Consider the following 19,400-nt stretch of genomic DNA (forward strand, 5'->3'; position numbering starts at 1 on the left):
TGGCACTGTCCTGCAAGGCATCCTTTTATCTAAACTGGAGAGGCATGGATTTTGCTGATGGACTACTCAGTTGATAAGGAACTGGCTAAATGATTGCACTCAAAGAGCTGTGGTCAACAGCTTGATGTCCAAGTCAAGACAATGGAGATTAGTGACAAGTGGTATTCCTCATGAATCAGTCTTGGGACCAGAGCTGTTTAACATCTTTGTTGGCAGCATGGACAGGGGGATTGAGTGCACCCTCAGAAAGTTTGCTGATGACACCAAGCTGTGTGGTGTGGCCAACATGCTGGAGGGAAGGGATGCCATCCAGAAGGACCTTGACAAGCTCATGAGGTGGGCCAATGACAACCTCATGTAGTTCAACAGGGCCAAGTGCAAAGTCCTGCACCTGGGTTGGGGCAATCCCAAGCACAAATACAGGCTGGGCAGGGATTGGATTGGGAGCAACACTGAGGACAAAGACTTGGGGGTGTTCGTTGATGAGAAGCACTATCCATGCACATGAGCCAGCAGTGTGTGCTCGCAGCCCAGAAACCAACCGTATCCTGGGCTGCATCAAAAGGAGCATGACCAGCAGGTCGGAGGAGGTGATTCTCCCCCTCTACTCTGCTCTTGTGAGACCCCAACCTGCAGTACTGGGCCCAGATCTGGGGGCCATGAAGATAATCAGAGGACTGGCACACCTCCCCTATGAACATAGGCTAAGAGAACTGGGCTTATTCAGATCAGAGAAGAGAAGGCTCTGGGGAGAACTTATAGGAGCCTTCCAGTACTTAAACAACAGCTAAAATTTTCTAATAAAGGAGAAAGAGAAAACATATTCCAGAAGAGCTTAATGCAGCACAGTGGAATAATGGCAAAGTGTCTGTTGGTATCAAATAATACACTTTCTGGCACTAAACTCTCGCTTCTAAACTCACTGAGCTTCATCAATTTTGAGTGTGATGTGTCAGCTTAACAAACACCTAAACCCAGTAATATTTAAATAGACTAGTTCCTTTGAAAATCCTTATCAGCCCTGTTCTCAAGCTAAAAAACAGTGGTAACACAGGAGCCCATGACCATAAAGCACAGGTTAGGATACAGTCACTTGGCAGAATCAGGCTATGTGGATCCAACTGACAGCAGCAGAACAGATGCAGCTGTGACGGAATGCATCTCTAGGGATTAGCCTCTTCTTTTATGTGGGAAAAATCTGCTCAGCATGACCAACGGGAGATAGGAGCTGAGTGAAAAAGCAGACACTACCAAAGAGCTTCTTGTCAAGCAGAAATACTGCAAAAAGCCCACAAGGGGTCCTGCTGCGCACGACTAGCACAAGGAAAGCCACCCAAAGCAGCAGGAAAAATTCTGCAGAAGAGAAGACTGGGAAAATGAACGACATTTTGACCAGTATTAAAAAATAAAAAAAGAAAAAATAAAGTTATTTTTAGTGCTAGATCAAGTACCAGTTTCAGCTCTGTCAAGAACAGACTGTCTGGGAAGCCTCAACCCCCCAAATCCCCACATGCAGGTGGGGATTTGCTTGCTCTTTTAGAGATGACAGTTGTAAATAGGCTTGCATTTAATTGCATGCAACTGACTAATCTTTTCATGGTGATGCCGTGAAGCTGTATCCAAGTAGGTAAGGTTTGGATAAGGACAGGATAAGGACATCTAGACTCTTCTGAGCATATTTTGAGCAGCGGCATCTGTATATGGGTCCATAAGGCCCACAGGTTTTGTCTTTGCACCACAGGAAGTAATGTTCCACTTAATGTTCTACTTACAGAAAGTAATGTTAAAGCCATCTATACAGGGGACTTCAATGTCACTTCCGTCCCTATTAAGCACTGGACATCTGTTAGCCCTGAGCTGGAATTTCCAGCCATGGCTGAACACTGAGCTTGTGGAATTAACAAGTTCTTGTAACTTCTCATTTCAGAGAGTTTGTGATGCTTTCTAAAGGAAACACAGAGCTCCTAAAGTCGCTCATAGAAGAGTTCGGTCATTTTCTCTCCCATTTGCTACAGACAGGTTTGAATGGTTGTTTCCAAGCCAGTGGTTCAACAGTCTGACAGTAGCTCAGGATGTTAAAAATTAAAGCTCTGTACAGTGGCTACATCAAATGATGGAGCAGAGGGTACAGTGCACAGTGAGGCTCATATAGCTCCAACATCAAACACCAAGTTCATTAATGCTCACAGAAGCAGCCTCTGGCTTGCCTGGGGCTAGCTAGGGCAAGCAGCAGTTGCAGGCTCTGCACCTGCGTCCTGCTTCTGTGCCAGGCAAGCAGCCGCCTCTTCCATACCAATTACTCTGGTACGTGCTGCCTTTTCTCAGCAAGAAGCTGGCCCACAAGACAACACACAGAGCCCACACTGTGGACAGAGGCTGCAATTTCTCCTTTAATTTACAAAGGCTTCATTCCAACTGCATAAATAACAAATCCATCCCTAAATCAGGCTAGCAGTCAAGCTGTTGCAGTGGAGGACTGTAGGAAAGAAGTTATTTTTCCAGGTAAGCTAACTCTTTGTTCAAACCTCTGGCTTTCCCTAGAACTAAAACTGTAAAAATTAGGTTAACAATTAGTATAGCAAATCATGGAAGCTCATTTTTGTATCTGATTATCACAGTGTCCTAATTCCGGAAGATGTGGAAGAGGAATACACATTTTCCCCAGCTTTTTACACAAGGTCCGTCCTGTGAGCCTCAGCAATGGTGGCAGGATGTGGAGGGGAAGATGGAAAAGACCTCACCTGATGGAAGCTGGGAGGATTCTGTGAACTGTGGAAGTAGTCTCCTTTCAAAGAGTTAGCCTCTTCTTTCTCGTTCACCCTAACTCAGTGAATAGGAGGAGAGAAATCCTCCCTCACTGTCATGACTTGAGGACCTAGTGCTCAAGGTGTATGTAACTCAGTGACTTCCAGCACCTTGTACCAGCAAACAGGCTGTAGTTAAGGACAGTATCCCTGTTGAATGAAGGCTTACTAGAGCATGTTCTTACAGAATTAAAAAATAAATATGTGCCTGAAAAGGCACGGACAGAACATAAATAACGGTTTACCTGAAAACTCAAGAGCTGCAGTGCAACAAATAAATATATTTATTCTTATTTCTTTTCTTTTTTAAATAACAGTGCCAGGATAATTGCAAATACCTTTGTTGCCAAGTATGTGCTTTTGCTTAGCGATTTTGTGTCCACAGTGATTTATAGCTAGTTTCTTTTTTTCCTATTGGGTTCTTCTTAGGATAAATAGAGTGACTAAGTATTTGGAGCTACCACAAACTCATTAGGTGTGTAACACAGTGAACTACTTCACAGTCATAAACATAATCCATAAAGCAAACACACAGGGAGAATGTTTTGTTCACAGCTGTAGCTGAGAAGAAGCCGCATCTTTTTCTTTTTGGCATCTTGCTATTTCAGTCAAAGTGGATTGTGTTCTCCATTGTTACCCTTTCGAAAAAAGCAGTTATAAAAATTACTTAATAGAAACATACTTTCATACTTCGCCACAGTTTGCACACCAGTTTCTCAAAAACTATGCTAGAAAAGCCAGCTTGTTCAACCTAATATAAGAAGAAGGTAAAGTATGGAAAACTAGAGTAACAAAACCACCTAATAAATATAAGAATGTCTGTAGCATGTAGTGGTTAGTTGTAACCAACTGAAAGAAAGAAAACCCCTCACTCGAGGTTGTAAAGTAGTCCAAGATACATAGCTACTATATTTTCTAGCAGGTATGTTTTCTACCAGTCTTGATTTTTATTATTTATATTTTTTAAATAACTTATAATAATGAGTTTGCCTACCAGCAGCCAACTCAAAACAAAAGAGAGAAAAAACACAGCCACCATTACAGTGGTGGGAAGAAACTCTCCCCAGCAGCCAATTTGTTGTGTCCAATCCTTTCCCTTTTTAGCAGTCCTGATCAGGCAAAGTTCGTGGCTATATTCTGCTTATTGGGAGTTGAAGTTCTTCAATGCAGACTTGGGTTTCACTGAAAGGGGTGGTGATTTTTTTCCTCCTCCATATTCTACCATCAACTCTTCAGAGTCCTTGTAGCAGCAAGGTGAAGGAAAAGGAAGGGGGAAAATACTCCATCCAGGTGTGAAATGATTCATAGGCGGCATCTGAGCTATTCAAAGGATTCTGTCAGCCCTGTCCTCAATCAATACTTAAGCCTGAATCACGGCCAAGCGGGCTGTGATTTTATCTCCTCTGTCAGATGTGAGAAGCTGCCTTCTTGTTCTTGAGTTAACTTGTTTCATCTTTGCTGACACAATACCGCAACTGACTGCACATTTTTTATCACTTTGAATCCTGCTCTGGTGTACAGAAAAATAAACCAAGCCATGCCCATTGGTAATCCACATAATACAGCAACAGTGGAAGCAACAGGCCATATTGTGCGCTAGACTCTGCCCAGAAGTGATGACCTGAAAGGAAAAGGGAAATATAAATAAGTAAACAAAATCATTAGAATGATGTAAATCTACTCAAGACAGCTTCAGAGTGCCTTGAATAAGGGTTATCACAGATTTTCAAGCTCAGAGTCTTTGTCCGTCTTGCCACTACGTGTAATGTGGAAAGTGTGTGCACTGATGTGAGTAACACTCCCATTCTGCCTCTCCCCAGAGTAACTGAGATTAATCAGATGGAATTGTTACATCCCCCTGTGATATCCCAGGAAAAAAACAACACAGCCTGAGGAGAATCCTGAGGGTTGTGGTGTACAGCTGTGTCTCTACGGTGCTGCCCAGTGGATCAGAAAAGTCTGGATGTTACATCCATGGGTACCTCTAAGTGTTAAAGCTCCAGCTGCCTGTGACAGTGACAAGAACACCTGGCCAATGGTCAGTTCCTTGGGATATCGGTAGTTTTAAGACTACAGTTGAGGTGTGGCTTAAGGGTGAAAACACAGACTGTTCATACATGTGCTTAATTCTGTGCCTCAGTCTATGCACCTGATTAGTGTTCTCTGCTGCTGTGAAAAAAAAGTTGATCAAAGTGTGAGCTAAAACATTGCCCTAATGGTTCCTGCATTTTTCTACAGGTAGTTAAATGAAAGAGTTGATGAGTCTATGTTCAATCAGCAGTAGAAGAGAAGCCAAAAATAGAATTTTGCTTAAATTTGTTTTTCCCAGCCTGGACTCTAAACTGTTACCTGGTTTCATGAATGCATTTTCCCCAGAATAATCTTTGCATAAATCTCATCCTTGTCTGAAAGGCAGGGTTCATAAAGGGATGCAATAGCTGCAGAAATGTCTGCTTGGAAAACAGAGTGCTCTTGTGAGGAAATAGACATTTCTTTGAAGTTTAGAAAGCATTTTCTCCTGCACTGAATAACACAAGAAATTAAGATAGAAAATTACTTATTCTCATTCCCATCCCCTAAGGGAGAGAAGGCTTGAGAGGGTTTAAAATAAAGACTGATTGTTCTCTTTTTTTCCAAAAGTCCCACACTGGAGAGGGGATTTATACCAATGCTGTGTCCCATCTGTTGAAACATGTCACTTGGCATTTGGTTTTAACTGTTTGATGCTTGCTCTGTATCCCATTCTCTTTACTTATTTATGTGGGTAACCTCTGACACAAACCTTAGTGTCTTCCATCTGTCCTTCTCAATGTGATTCTCAGGACTTTCGCTCTCATAGGAAGCCAAGTAAAGTGCTGCAATCAGAAGCAAATACAGTATGTTAGGCCTACTAACATTTTAAAATCTGCTCTCCTTGGAAAGCGGGCTGAAATTAAATGAAGCAGGCTATATTATCCATCCCTCAGATTAGGGCTCCAGAATCCATTAGGAAGTATAGCATTGCTTATAATTACATCCAGACAATACTAACAAACAGTGCATGAGAACAAAGACTACCCTGAGGGGTAAAAACCAACTATCAAAAACTCAAAAGCACAGGAGTGGAAGAAAACAGTCAAAAGAAAAAACTGAGCCTAGGGACATGGTTCTTTGTAAGCAACCTGTGAAGTCCCCATTTTCTTTCTCAAGCAGCACCCCTTATTAAAGAATCCTGAAAGTCCATAAAATTTCAGATGATGTTTGGAGGGATCGCAAATGCTTTATTTTTCATTCCATTTCAGGGAAAAGGATAATGTAAATTCTCACAGACAGCATGCACATAGAAAGAAAAATCTTGTTTCCTCTCCCATTTGCAAGGAGCATTTTTTGTTTACCAGAGATGTCTCAGGACAGAGTCTTTTTTTACTGTGAGGAAGCAACGACATGGAGAGAGACTAAGCAGTAGCCAGTAACACCAGACATGCAGGAAGTTCGGAGCTACTTACCATCATCACTGAAGACTGGGACAGTGAGCAAGTACTGCAGAATCTTCCGATCCCTTTCAAAGGGACACTCCACTTGCTTCCACGTCATGAATTCACTGACTTGTTTTGCCAGTTCCCAAAATTTCTGTCAGAATAGAAGAGAAAACAGAAGAAGTGCTATATACTGAGCAGTACAGTTCACCCTGAACATTTGCTTTTCTGAAAGACAGACAGATCTTGCTTTCAAGTCCAAGGCTTGGATTCTGCCCAGCTTTTGAACGTGATCTGACTTGACAACTCAGTGTCTATCTTTTGCATTTCTGTTTCAAATTGGGATGACTTCCCACTCCTCCACCCCAGTAAAATTGTTGTTAGTTGTGAATGTAAATAGTAGACCATGATCTGCATTCTTTTTCTTTTCAAGGAGCTGCTAATGCTCCTTATGCCTAACTTTTCACTTTGACTATGACATGCTTGTCTGTTTCATAGTGAAAATTTTAGTAATTTTTGAGATGTTTAATACTGATATTTTGAAATGCAGATGTTCCATTTTCATTTGTTAATCTGAAATGCTTGATTTTCTTGCTGGAAATTTATGCCAAAAATAAACATACCCCATGTAGGGTGTTGATGTCACTGATTGATAAACTCTTTCAATTAAAGCTTGACATGCCTCAAGTGCACACGGATTCCTTGAATAAAAGGACATTCCAGATCATCGCATAGTCTAACTTTAGAACCAGGCTAATTCAGGTCAATGACTACAAGTGAAATGTACTGTAATTTTGTGCGAGTGACCCAGGCTTCTTGAAATCTGAAAGCATCAGATAATAAATCACTGGGTAATGCACAGAGTCAGATAACAAGCATGAAACCAGAGGCAGAAGAATTGCTGCAATATAAGGGACTCAAAACTTCTTCACTGCTGCTCTAATCACGTTTCTTCAGAGACAATCTGTGACTTACATGTAAAAATACTACAATATGTATCTTAACAAATGATGAACCCACCTTTTATATGTGGAATTAAAAAAGAAGTTCTAAACCACTGAGTTGAATGACTTTGTCATGAAGTATAATACACCTGTGAGTTTAAATGTTTAGATGAATTTGAGCACTGGGAAAAAGTTCTGACCTATTTCCACACTAAAATATGTGAATATCGAAAGGGGTTCTATAAACATTCACAGAATCACAGAATCACAGAATCCCAAGGGTTGGAAGGGACCTCAAAAGATCATCTAGTCCAACCCCCCTGCAAGAGCAGGGTAACCTACAGTACATCACACAGGAACTTGTCCAGGCGGGCCTTGAATATCTCCAGTGTAGGAGACTCCACAACCCCCCTGGGCAACCTGTTCCAGTGCTCTGTCACTCTTACAGTAAAGAAGTTCTTCCTGATGTTAACGTGGAACTTCCTATGCTCCAGTTTACACCCATTGCCCCTTGTCCTATCACTGGATATCACTGAAAAAAGCCTAGCTCCATCATCCTGACACCTACCCTTTACATATTTGTAAACATTGATGAAGTCACCCCTCAGTCTCCTCTTCTCCAAGCTAAAGAGACCCAGCTCCCTCAGCCTCTCCTCATAAGGGAGATGTTCCACTCCCTTAATCATCTTTGTGGCTCTGCGCTGGACTCCTTCAAGCAATTCCCTGTCCTTCTTGAACAGAGGGGCCCAGAACTGGACGCAATATTCCAGATGTGGCCTCACCAAGGCTGAGTAGAGGGGGAGGAGAACCTCTCTTGACCTACTAACCACTCCCTTTCTAATGCACCCTAAGATGCCATTTGCCTTCTTGGTCCATATTCAATAAGACTGTTTTTTCCTGACTGCTTCCCAGCTCCTGTGTGAAGTAACAGATAACTCAAATTCCAGTCTAATTTTGCTCTCCCAGAATTCAGAGGAAGCTAAACCATGATCTGCTTCAGTTTTCTGTTAAAGGGGCTAACCCTGTATCAACACCCCACTTAGTGCTCTACTTACTTCAAAATTGATATGACCATTCGGAAGACGATTGGCACAGCCCTCATTGAGGAAGTAAATATCTTTGATCAAGAGGCTGAAGAAAGGTATTACAATCTAAGGAAAGAACAACATTATTCTCAGTCTGGTCCTGAACCAAAACATAATGCTCTACAGAAAAAAATAAAAGGAAGACAGGTAGTACAAAAGGTAAGCAAAATACCAGAGGACTAAGATCTTCGTTATATCTCTCTCTTTCACTATAGAGAAATTTTGCATTCACGACAGTTTAAAATATGTGATGTTTCTCTATAAAGGAAGTCCTTCCTTGGATGGCAAGCTAACCCCTATGGTTTTATTATCAGCTTTGTGCCAAACTGCTTTCATTACCTTGAAGTCTTCCTGGCATGTAGCTGTCTCAGGGTCACAATTAAAGTATCTATTGGCAGTCCGCTGCTTGTCAAATGTGGCTATGAGGCTTGTTTAGAACAACTATATGCTTAACATTTCATTTCTATGTCGTGTCCCTCTTGTTTTCACTTTCTCATTCTCCTTGCAGATTCCAAAATATAATAGCTCAGACGTACACACTTCTTGCATGCAATTTCTGCAGGGTGTATCTTAATGAAGCTCTCCCTCTTGACAGGAACTCGCTTGGTAAGTGGAGGGAGTTGCACATTAAAGCACAGCATGGAAAATTTGGGGCTAGCAGCACAAACAGCTTTAGAGCTTCAGTTCCCTAAGCTCATGCAAGAGATTGAACCTTGGCAGTGACTGGCTCAACACAAAGCAACATTTCCTGCCAACTGAACAAATCAGAAGTATTTTTCTTTGGAGAATGCTGGAACATTCTTACATTCTTAAAATGACTGTATTTCCATTTGCATCCTCTAAGAATTTTCACAGCCACATGTCCTTGTTGCAACTGGGGATAAAACAAATATCACTGTTCCCATGGGAAACTTTCCTGCACCATTTCAGTATCTGTAAGTTCTTTTCTTTGAAGTATAAAACTTACTTTTATCTGAATAGAAGTAAACATCTTACATGTAAACTTCTGGTAGTTTGAATGATATGTGAACAGATCCCTGGGAATCAGAAAAAAGCCCACCCTGTTTTTATTTATGTGTATTTATATGCACATAAATTTATCTATTTATCTATGTATATTTATATACACAAGGATAACAACAATATAGCCCATCAGACTACACATGGGTTTGCTTCATCCTGCCTATTAGTTTATTTTATGAGCATCAAGATCAGGTTTATTAAACACAGAATGAAGTTCTAATATTATTATAAGCAATTGATGAGCAACCGCTTATAAGTGGGGAGCATCTAGGAAGCTTGGCTAGGAAGTTTGGCTCCTTTCCAAGAGAACAAGAACTACAACTGAGATTCTGCATTAATGTGTGACCAAATCCAGTTTATTTCTCAAAAGCTGAATTTTTTTTAGAGTAAAGAAAGATGCAACCTCTATTAATGCATAATTCACTGCCACTCTTGAGTTTGGAAGGTGGAATTCAACCCACTGTATTACACAAAAACCTCATTAATCTATTTCCACTAGAAAACTCCAGAGTATATTTAAAGCTCATCTAAAATCTGTACACAGGAAGGGGACTCCACAGAATCTAGACAGAAACTCAGACTAGATTTGAATTTTAGAATACCTTTTCTGAGTAAATTTTAAAGCTTTCCCACCCTAAACCATAGAATGAGCACAAGTAACAGCAATAAGAACAAATTACTAGGAACCTCATTTCAGTCCTTGGCCTTTCCATCTCTATTACCAGTTCCTGAGATACAGTTCTCTGACAAAAAAGACGACCTGAGGCAATGTACGTATTATATTTAAATAACCAAAGTGATCACTTAATGTTTGCTCTTTCAGTCAGCACCAAACCAAACTGGCAGCCCTAAGATGGTCATTTTCATTGAGCCACCAGTTTCCTCAAATATTCCATTTACTTTTTTGGTAGCTTAGAGGTAATATTTAGACACTCTCCATAAAGGGGTACTCTGTTTTTAGGCTTTTTATTCTTTTTAAAAGCCTACCAGGGGCAGAGCTGCTGAGAACCAGAATCCCAAGACAAAAGCTAACCATGAAACTTAACAAGCACATTTCATCTTCACCCACTGCCAAGCCATTTGCAAGCATACCTTCTCTCTGCTGCTGTGAGCTGTCAAGGACCTTTGAGTGGCTCCACGCAGAGCGGTTCGGTAATTGTAAAAATTGCTAGAAGGGTCCATCTGATGCTACAAGCCATGAAAAAATGTAAATAATGAGCCAGTGTCATCACCACACACAGTTCTTTTTCACTTGAGCAACTGTTTTAAAAAGCAAGAAGTCTGGTGAACAGCAAGCAGCACTAATACAGCTTTCCAGAGGGCTGCAGTATCGTTTGAACTGTTCACTCGATCAGAAGAAAATGTTGCTTTCAAAAACGTTCACTCAGCACAACGAGGGAGACAATAGAAGTCAGCAGCAGGAAAGCAAAGGCAGGCTTCACAGACCTTCTTTCTACATGAAGGAGGTAACTCAGCTTTAATTCAAAAGTCAGAATCATTAAACTAAGACAACAATGGGTCTTGGCACTAATATTCAGCTCTTCCTACGATGCAGGGTTCTCAGAGATGATTCAGTTGCAACGGCAAAGTAAGATCAGACACACAAAGATGTCAGTGCCCCCACTTCATTGCTCCAAGACTGACTGCTACACCTCAATGACTAGGATGATTGCATGGCTCACAAAGCACATCCTTAACCAGCAAAATCCAGCCTGCATAATAAGGTCAAATGGAATAGGGCTGTAATCTTAAGAGCAACTTCCTGAGCTGCGCAGCCACCCTTGATACAAGGAAGGCTATTTCCCACCCAGGGGTGGAGGAAGGAAACATGAGGTGGCTATAGCCATCCTGTTTCAATCTGTCCTCACAACACAAGTCAGATCTTCTGATGATATTAATAAACATTTCATGTGTGTCAAGTACAAAATGCTACATTTTCTTTAACTTCCTAATAAATAACCTGAATTGACTGATTGCCATTTACAGCAGGATAATTAACTAATTGGCAAATAATCTGCTGGGCAACTCACAAACTCATACGCTGCTGCACCTACATGATCTTTGACAAAGGTCTCTACTACATCAAGGTAAGCAGCAATCAATTACTTCACGGCAAATTTCTCTGAAACAGCAAGGCAGCCACCTTACAGCTCAACTTGATTTCCAGAGGCAGGACTGCATTAGGTCAATCTACACTACCCCTCTCAAATACATCTCCTTTTCAAGAGGTTACCTACCTTCCCCACCCCCCCCCCCCCCAAACAATTCTTAGGAGGTGGGTTTGGGAGTTAAAAACAAATTAGTTCAATTTCCTTCTTCCCAATTAAGTCAACTGAACATTTCTTATTTCATCTTCTAGAATTTCCATTAAGAGCACAAATATACTAAGTTAAGCATGTTATAATGAAGCTAAGCTTGCATTTTAGAGCAGTTAGAAGAGAACTGCTATTAATAGCCCCGTGTCCAAATAGTGGCCAAACATACCTCAAGAATATCAAATTTGGCTGTCTTCACTTTTGCCCAAGTTTTCTTTAACCGAGACACAGGACTCATGTTCATGCCAGCTTGATACAAGAGAGAGAACTTGTTGGAGTATTTAGAAAAAGAAATCTTTCAGTAGGTAATGCTAGTAAGTATTTATAAAGTAAAGGAGCTGTTAACAATAACAAGTATTTTCAAAAGAAAATATACCCAAAAAATCACACTTATTGTTTTCATGAAATTCCAGTGTTAAAAGCAACTTGGTAAACAAAATCAACATCTCTTACAGAATGAAAGCTCTAAAAAACTGCTATGGCATTATTTAATGTGGTTTTGCTAAAACATGAATATACTGTAGAACAGTGCAAGTGAGTTCTCTCAACATTGTCTCTTACATATTTAATTGAAAACTACACATATCTATGAAGTTTTCACATTTCTAATTAAAAAATATTCCAAATATTTTCTATCAGATATAGAAAAGGTGTGAAATCTTTAAACCACTAGGAAATTTATGGTGTAACAGAAACAATAGGAGACATCAAGCCTTCATATTAAAGGAAGTTTCTACTTCAATTAAACACTAAAATTAGTTTCAACAAGTGGGGATTTAGATCTCTAAGCAATTGCAATGAAAGCTTTGTTTTCTGTAATTTACACTACAGCAGTAAATTATTTCTTAAGCATGTAGCACTACAATAACATTGAGCAGTTCCTCATCACTTCCCCTCCCAACTTCACACTGTTGAGTGTGCTAAGCTGCAGACTTCTATGAAGCACTGCACTTCCTTTATCTGGATTCAAACAGGGACAGAATGTCTCAGAACACATACTTACAAATAATAGCCATTAAGGAGTTAAAGTTGCCAATGTTAAAGCATTCCCGTGCCACATCAATGAAATATTCTATCACTCTTGCTCTGTGCTTCTTCTTCACAGGCTGCAAGACATGTCACTGAAGTGTTACAAGTGTTCCCCAAAAGAAACAACAACCCTGTGTAAAAGCCTTTTCCACATGTACCACAGCTTCATACTATGCTTTACATGTAGAGGAAGCCACGCTATTGTGTTCAAAAGCCCTCAGGACAGCAAGGACAACCTAGATGCTGGGCAGGTAGAGAGCAAGGAGAACAGGTAAAGAGGTTCTGCCAAGAAGGATATGAAGAACAGTAGAGCAGAGAAGGGGGTCAGCACAGAGGAGAGAAAAGATGGAGAGAAAAGATGCCTCTATTCACAAGAGGCATTCATAGGAGAGAGGGGCAGGCCAGATGGATTCCTGTGCTAAGAAGGGCTAACCCAGCATAACTGTCACCTGAACAAGGCTGAGGCACTAGCATGATGTTGAAAACATGGAATTTACTTCCATCTACACATGGAAAAGTACAGAGCTGAGAGAATAAAGTCAAAGGCACACTGAAGGGACTCTAAATCGGAAAAGGCTTCACCGTTTTAGACAATTAGACTAAACAAAACCTTTTAGCAGAAAAAAGTCTTTGCTCACCATACAGATTTCTGTTGCAACCAAGTAACTGAGCCTGTTAAACCATTCAACATAGGCTTCCAGATTCCGTGTCTTCTTTCGATCTCCATAGCAGCTCTGCAGACAGAAGAAAAATAGCAAATTTTAATGTAATCTTCATCTTTTCCCTGAGAGAGACCTTTTGGCTTTCTGCCATGCCATCCCCAAACGCTGTCGAGTAACCAGGAATAACTCAATTACCCTAAGTAACAAAAAAGCTTATAGAGAAATTAGCAATGACAGCAGAACTTCTTCCTGAGCTGTTGGCTCAGTAAGGCATTATCAGACATGTGAATCCATCATCTGCTGCAAGCCCTACTAGGATGCTTTAAGGATTTAGGATAGACTTATGAAAACAAAGCTAAGTATCTGCGTAAAGCAGATTATGAGCACTGTTTCAATCCTCAATCTGTTATAGAGATAACATTATACCCTCTGCAAGTGCAGAAGGAAAACAGGCCAGCCCACTCCACTGGCCCGTTAACATTCAGTTGTTGATACCAAATTAATTTAGTGCATCCTAACTCTGGGAGATTAGCTCTACCATTTTGTCTGGCTCACTGCTCTATTTTTGTAATGTGTGCTCTACCTGCAAATTGCCCCACTTGCCAGTTTGCTGCAAAGAGTTCAGTTTAGTAAAAGGAAAAATGCTTGTTGAAAATGCATAATGCAAAAGCCAAAGCTAAAGTCAGCTTTTTTCCAGCTGTAGGCCACATAGGTGACCTACACCTTCACAGGATTAAGCTCTCCCTTAGCTTAAATCAGAAACAAACCAGAAATTATGTTAATTTAAATCAAATTTTTGGCTGAGTTCTGAAGCTTAAAATTTTTAAGAGGAATACTAAAGCATTTCCATTATAAAGCTTGTTTCTGCTGGTCCTTGTTTATTGCTGGACCTTACTTTCAGCTCATGAGATGCCTGAGCTCAAGGATGTTAAATGCCCCATTTCAGAGCTGCTTCAGATCTGCTCCACTTACCTTGTCATTATCCAAAGGATCCTTTTGCACAAACGCCTGGACAAATTCTTCTGGCCCAATATAATTGAGTCTCTCCTAAATAAAGCACACAAGCAGCCGAGTCATATCCTATGTGAAGGTGCATTTCAAAAAGAGGGGAAGGATGAAATCATACTTGAAGTATAACAACTCACAAGCTCTATGTGTGTCAGCTGCTGAGCTAACACATAGGGATCATTGCAGACTGTGATTATGTCCCTCTCAATGGACTGGGGCTTGGTCTTTATAACCATGAGACGATCTGTGGATGTAGCATTAATTTTTGCAAGTACTTCCTCATACTGGCTAACAGTGGCAAGCTTCCGAATCAGGTTCTGGAGGAGCTGCTGTACGTTCTTCCGATACATCTGTCACGATGTGAAAAAATTGGGATACATTTTCAAAATGTGAGAAGACAGTATTCAATTATCACATTATTAATCAACACAACAGATTGACGCTGATACCTGTATTTGTTATCAACTTAATCTGTGATCAACACAAAAAATAAACCTTTCCCAAATTTGTGGGTCATGCAAATCTAGAACTGACAACAAAATCAGGGAGAAAACGGGTGAAGATATAAAGCTGAACCACCTAATTCTGGTCAATCTGCTTCTCTAGCTGGAAAACCCCAGATAACAGGCAAAATGGCACAGGTACCCTCCAGACCAGAGCATGAAATCAGTGTAATTACCCTGCATCTGATCTAACAGCAGTTGAACATAACAAACATTCCTCTGTCCAGTGATGAGGTAAAACCCTCTTGGCACATAGGCAGAAGGAAATGCCAGTTCCCTCTCACACCTCTAGATGTAACTGAGCCCACAAAACCAATATACCTCTTCTTTTTTGAGGTTCAGTCTCCTCCAGAGCAAAGAGGCAGTGACCTCGAGGCGTCCTCTGCGAGAATGAGTATGTACAGTTCTTTGCACCCATAACAGGTATTTGCTGATGGACCATTAATCGCATGCAATTTTTTAGTATCATATATATAGATGTAACAACACATACTTACAGAATATGTCTTTTATCAATTAGATATTAATTTGATTGTAGTATGGGTACCAGTCAGCCTAAGTATATGGTCTTCCTCTAAATTAGATTTACCATTTCTACTTACTGTGCCACAGTCTCATTTTTGATTCTATAGTCACACTGACAATGTTGATATTTATTTATATTTAAAAAACACTAAAGAGTGGACAACACAGGACAAAGTGATGGGAAGCTTTGTTTCTGGCCTGCGATAGTGACTGCAAGTACCACTGCTACCTGCTAGATAATGGAATATTATATGCTAAATGAGTTTCCACAGTCAATCTCACTATATGATATGGTGGGATCAAAAAAAAAAACAAACAACAAAACCAAGGGGGGTTCAGTGTATTGTTGGGCTGCATATAAAAAAACATCAGATACAGAACATGGATTTGGTCTGATTGCATACACTCATCAAGTGTTTCACTGAAAAAGCCACTAATAAATGTTTAATGGGAGGCAATGGGTGATGGGAAAGGCTTCAAAAGATATACCTTGAAACAAAGGTCAGGTAAGTGGTAAAAAGGACCAGAACAATCCAGAAATATCCCATGAGCATGATGACCTCTCAGGACACAGAGAGGGAAAATGTTGGAGGAATGGAATTAAATTGAGGAAGAAGAGGGGGGAAAATAAACCCACCAAGGTTTTTCCAAGACTTTTTTTTTTTTTTTTTTTTTTTTAATGGAGCAATATGTTAGCATGGTGAATGGTTTTAGTTTGACTCTTACTAATAGCTCTTAACAGTATTGGAGCACAATAACTCAGGAAGGAGAATAAGATGCTACAAGTAGAAAAGCTGTAGTGAACAGGAAACAGTGGTTCTTTCATGTCCTTCAAGGTAATGACTCACACAAATCCAAGCAATCTGTAGAAATGTAAGGTCAAGGAAGTTGCCATTTACTGTTCCAAGCACTTGACAATAATGCAAGTCAATTTACTGCAGTGCTTGCTTTCCCTTTGTCTTTCTGAAGGAAATCTCAAAGTCAAGAAACCCTCAAAGCTAGAGCTAGAAAAGATCTTTAGCTCACTGACAGAGTAAGATTGCTCCCTAGCACTCATTTTCTAGCAGTTTGTTCATCTGCCCTTAATAGATGAATTCACTGTTTAAACTGTCTGTATTGACAGAAGCTTCACTGTAAAAAACCCTTTCCTTTTGCTATTTCAGTCTTGCATTCACCAGCTCAACTTCCCCCAGGCTGTACAGCCCACTCTCTCTTTTTCTGCTAGTGGGTATTTTTCAAGTGGGTGTGAGTCCTCCATCTAACTACTTTTCCTTGAACAGAACATCAGTTCCATACCTTCCTATTAAGAGTACACAGAAATAAAGCAACAGTGCAGGAGGGAAAGATGCCTCCTGTCACCTCCCCAGTGAAGGCAAACCTATTGCCTCTCTACAGTCCAAAGGCCCCTGTAGCTATCTTGCAGAAACTCTAAGCTTGCCCGTCAAATTTGGTATCTATTTTCTTAATTTGTATTTCATACTGCATTTCACTGTCTTGTCCCACCTTCTCTTGTCCCTCCCCACTTTCACAACATCAGAATATATTTCAGCTTCCAAATTCAGTTTAAGTCCTTGTTTACAGTCTCTCAAGATCTTTCCAGGCCTTTGGCAGCACTTACAACTCCTCCCAGTAAAGCTTACCTACATGCTTGCTAATATGACGTCTGCTGCCTCATCCATATAATTATTCAAAAGCTTACATAAGGAACACCAGCCCCCAAGGAACCCTAGAAACACGATGCCATCTAGCAATTGCTCTTTGCATTTATAGTTCTTCCAAGTACCATTCCAGTGTCTTTTGTAATCTTAGTATTATGCCAGCTACACATGATCTGTTTACTGAAACCCTGTTAACTGCCTTTCGACTAAGTGAATGTAAGCCTTGACTTTTGACTGGGTCTGTTTCAGTACTTACAAGACAAGCATCAGTTAAGCATCAAAATGTTTCATAATACCTCTGTGAAACTTTACTTCCATCTGAGAACTGGGACTTAGAAAAAGGTCAAGCAATTTCCTCATGTGCTCTGTCCAGAGGAAGAAATATGACAGCCTCCTCTGAGACCATATCTGATGCTTTAAGCTCAAGACAATTCTTCCTGGTAAAGTTTTCTTACAGAAACTTTTTTGCCAAACCTGCAGTAACTCTTCCACTGACCTACAGGTCAAAGGTCTGATTCCAACACACCTTACTCACACAGACTGAAGAAACTATCAACATGGGTAGGGATTTCTCAGATATGCAAGGGTTGCCAGTGTTTTACCTAGCTTCTTCCAAGCAGAATCACTAAAATGAAAAACACTAATGCCCACCAATTTGCAACTGTTTGTACAATATGCAATTATAATACGGGTTTAGGGATGGAGCAAACCTTGCCTCTGCTTTGAAAAGGATCTGCCAATTCTATGAGGTTTCTTCCTAGGCTTAGGTACTGGACAGAACTTTTGCCTACCACCACCTTCATAATAAGTTAGCTTAACCACCCAGATCCATATCATGTTATTAACAACAAACCTGCAATATCAAAGCATTAAAAGAACATCTTTTTTTACAATAGCTTTGTGCACAGACAACTTACTTCATCACCGCTGGCTATTCTTTGTGCCAGCTCCTTTAAGTTCCTCATCATTCTTTCATCTCGGAAATCATAAGGAAACGTCTCTGTCCATTCAGTCAACAACTGTAGGATTTTGGGTGCAATTTTTTGTATCTGGTTCTATTTGGAAAGAGAAAGGAGAAATGTTACATGTAATAGCAATAAAATACAGCACGTATCTAACCCAAAGGAAATAAAATTCCCTTATGTAGGATAATGTGGAGCATGAGTATGAAGTCAGTTAAATTTTTAAGTTTAATTCAGCATTGTATTACAGGCCAGAGGAAATACCTACTGAAGCCAGTGAAGAGACACTCATTGGCTTAACTGACCTAGAAATCAGGCCCCAGGTAGGTGGAATTTTTAGAAGGATTCCCCTCATTATCAGGGATGTCTCAGTACAAGATGTTTATTAGTGTTTCCATAACTTATGGCTAACCATCGACAATAAGTGATAAGCTCCAGTTCTGCCAAGACTGTGCACACACTGTACCTTATAGTGAGAAAGCAGTGGAATTATTCAAGTATCTTTATCTAATTTGTGATATTTTCTACTGGGGGGGAGGTTCTATCCAAATGTCCACATCCTGTCCCCTATCAGGTCTAGACATTACACAAAAAACCCCCCATGCATTCTCCAGCAAAGGGGTCAGCAATCTAAGCCACTCCACAAAAGACTGTGGTAAGAGTGTAGTATCAGTGAATAAAAGGTCAAATTCTAGTTGCTCTATCAGGTTTAATCCTACTGAGGACTCTCGAGTAGGAACATTTTGCTGTAGGCAGAGACATTTCACTGGAACTAATAGGAGTCTCTGAGAGTGGAGGATCTTACCTTGTCCAGCCCAGGCTCACTTAGTCTCTGCTGCTCAATGCACAGATGGCAGACTTTGGCCATGAGCTCATATGGGTGCATGAACAGGCGCGAACTAAGAAGGAAGGTGAAGATGTATGTCCTCTGAAAACAAGAGGAAGCCAGAGAAAGGGATAAATTACCACCAGTTTTATGCTTTCTCAAAATGTGTTCCTGACTAATCGGTACTTAATACTTTACTATCTGCAGAAGAAAACTCTGCATGTGACTGTGCCAAGAGCTATTAGTAGAGCAGCAAGCATCTAATTTAACACTTGTCACTCCTCCAGCATCTGCATTATAAATTCATGCTTAAGTGAAGTTATGCAAGATTTAACCAAAAGAAGGCAGGGCAGGGCTGTTTCAGCTCTCTATTGCACACAGCCTTATTACAAGCTTAGTACCTGTAATTACTCAGAATAAAATTTCAACTCATCTTCTCTTGCTCTACAGTTTTGCAAGCGCCATTGCCAAATTACATAACTCTTTCTAGCCTGACAGTGGACTAAAATTCATGCTGCAAGTCTACTTAGAATACCAACAGAGAAATCTTCTCTTTTTCTACATTGCTAGTGAAAGTAAACAGCCTTCAGAAAAAGAAAAA

General features: G+C 40.4%; 1 protein-coding gene across 2 annotated transcripts in view; it reads right to left on the reverse strand.

Moving 5' to 3' along the window:
* Window positions 1–3,065: 3,065 nt before the first annotated feature.
* RASGEF1B (RasGEF domain family member 1B) overlaps window positions 3,066–19,400 on the reverse strand; it is a 30,380-nt gene continuing 14,045 nt past the window's right edge. For both annotated transcript variants that reach the window (XM_065689603.1, XM_065689608.1), the window contains 12 exons: window positions 18,779–18,901; window positions 17,929–18,066; window positions 14,463–14,675; window positions 14,290–14,364; window positions 13,294–13,389; window positions 12,630–12,732; window positions 11,796–11,875; window positions 10,404–10,499; window positions 8,259–8,354; window positions 6,290–6,413; window positions 5,587–5,659; window positions 3,066–4,425 (listed from right to left, as the gene is read on the reverse strand). In XM_065689603.1, the coding sequence (XP_065545675.1) occupies window positions 4,401–4,425; window positions 5,587–5,659; window positions 6,290–6,413; window positions 8,259–8,354; window positions 10,404–10,499; window positions 11,796–11,875; window positions 12,630–12,732; window positions 13,294–13,389; window positions 14,290–14,364; window positions 14,463–14,675; window positions 17,929–18,066; window positions 18,779–18,901 (1,242 nt within the window). In that variant the 3' untranslated portion in view covers window positions 3,066–4,400. The remainder of the gene's footprint in view (window positions 4,426–5,586; window positions 5,660–6,289; window positions 6,414–8,258; window positions 8,355–10,403; window positions 10,500–11,795; window positions 11,876–12,629; window positions 12,733–13,293; window positions 13,390–14,289; window positions 14,365–14,462; window positions 14,676–17,928; window positions 18,067–18,778; window positions 18,902–19,400) is intronic.

This window comes from Lathamus discolor, chromosome 1 (genome assembly GCF_037157495.1).
Source record: "Lathamus discolor isolate bLatDis1 chromosome 1, bLatDis1.hap1, whole genome shotgun sequence".
Lineage (NCBI taxonomy): Eukaryota > Metazoa > Chordata > Aves > Psittaciformes > Psittacidae > Lathamus > Lathamus discolor.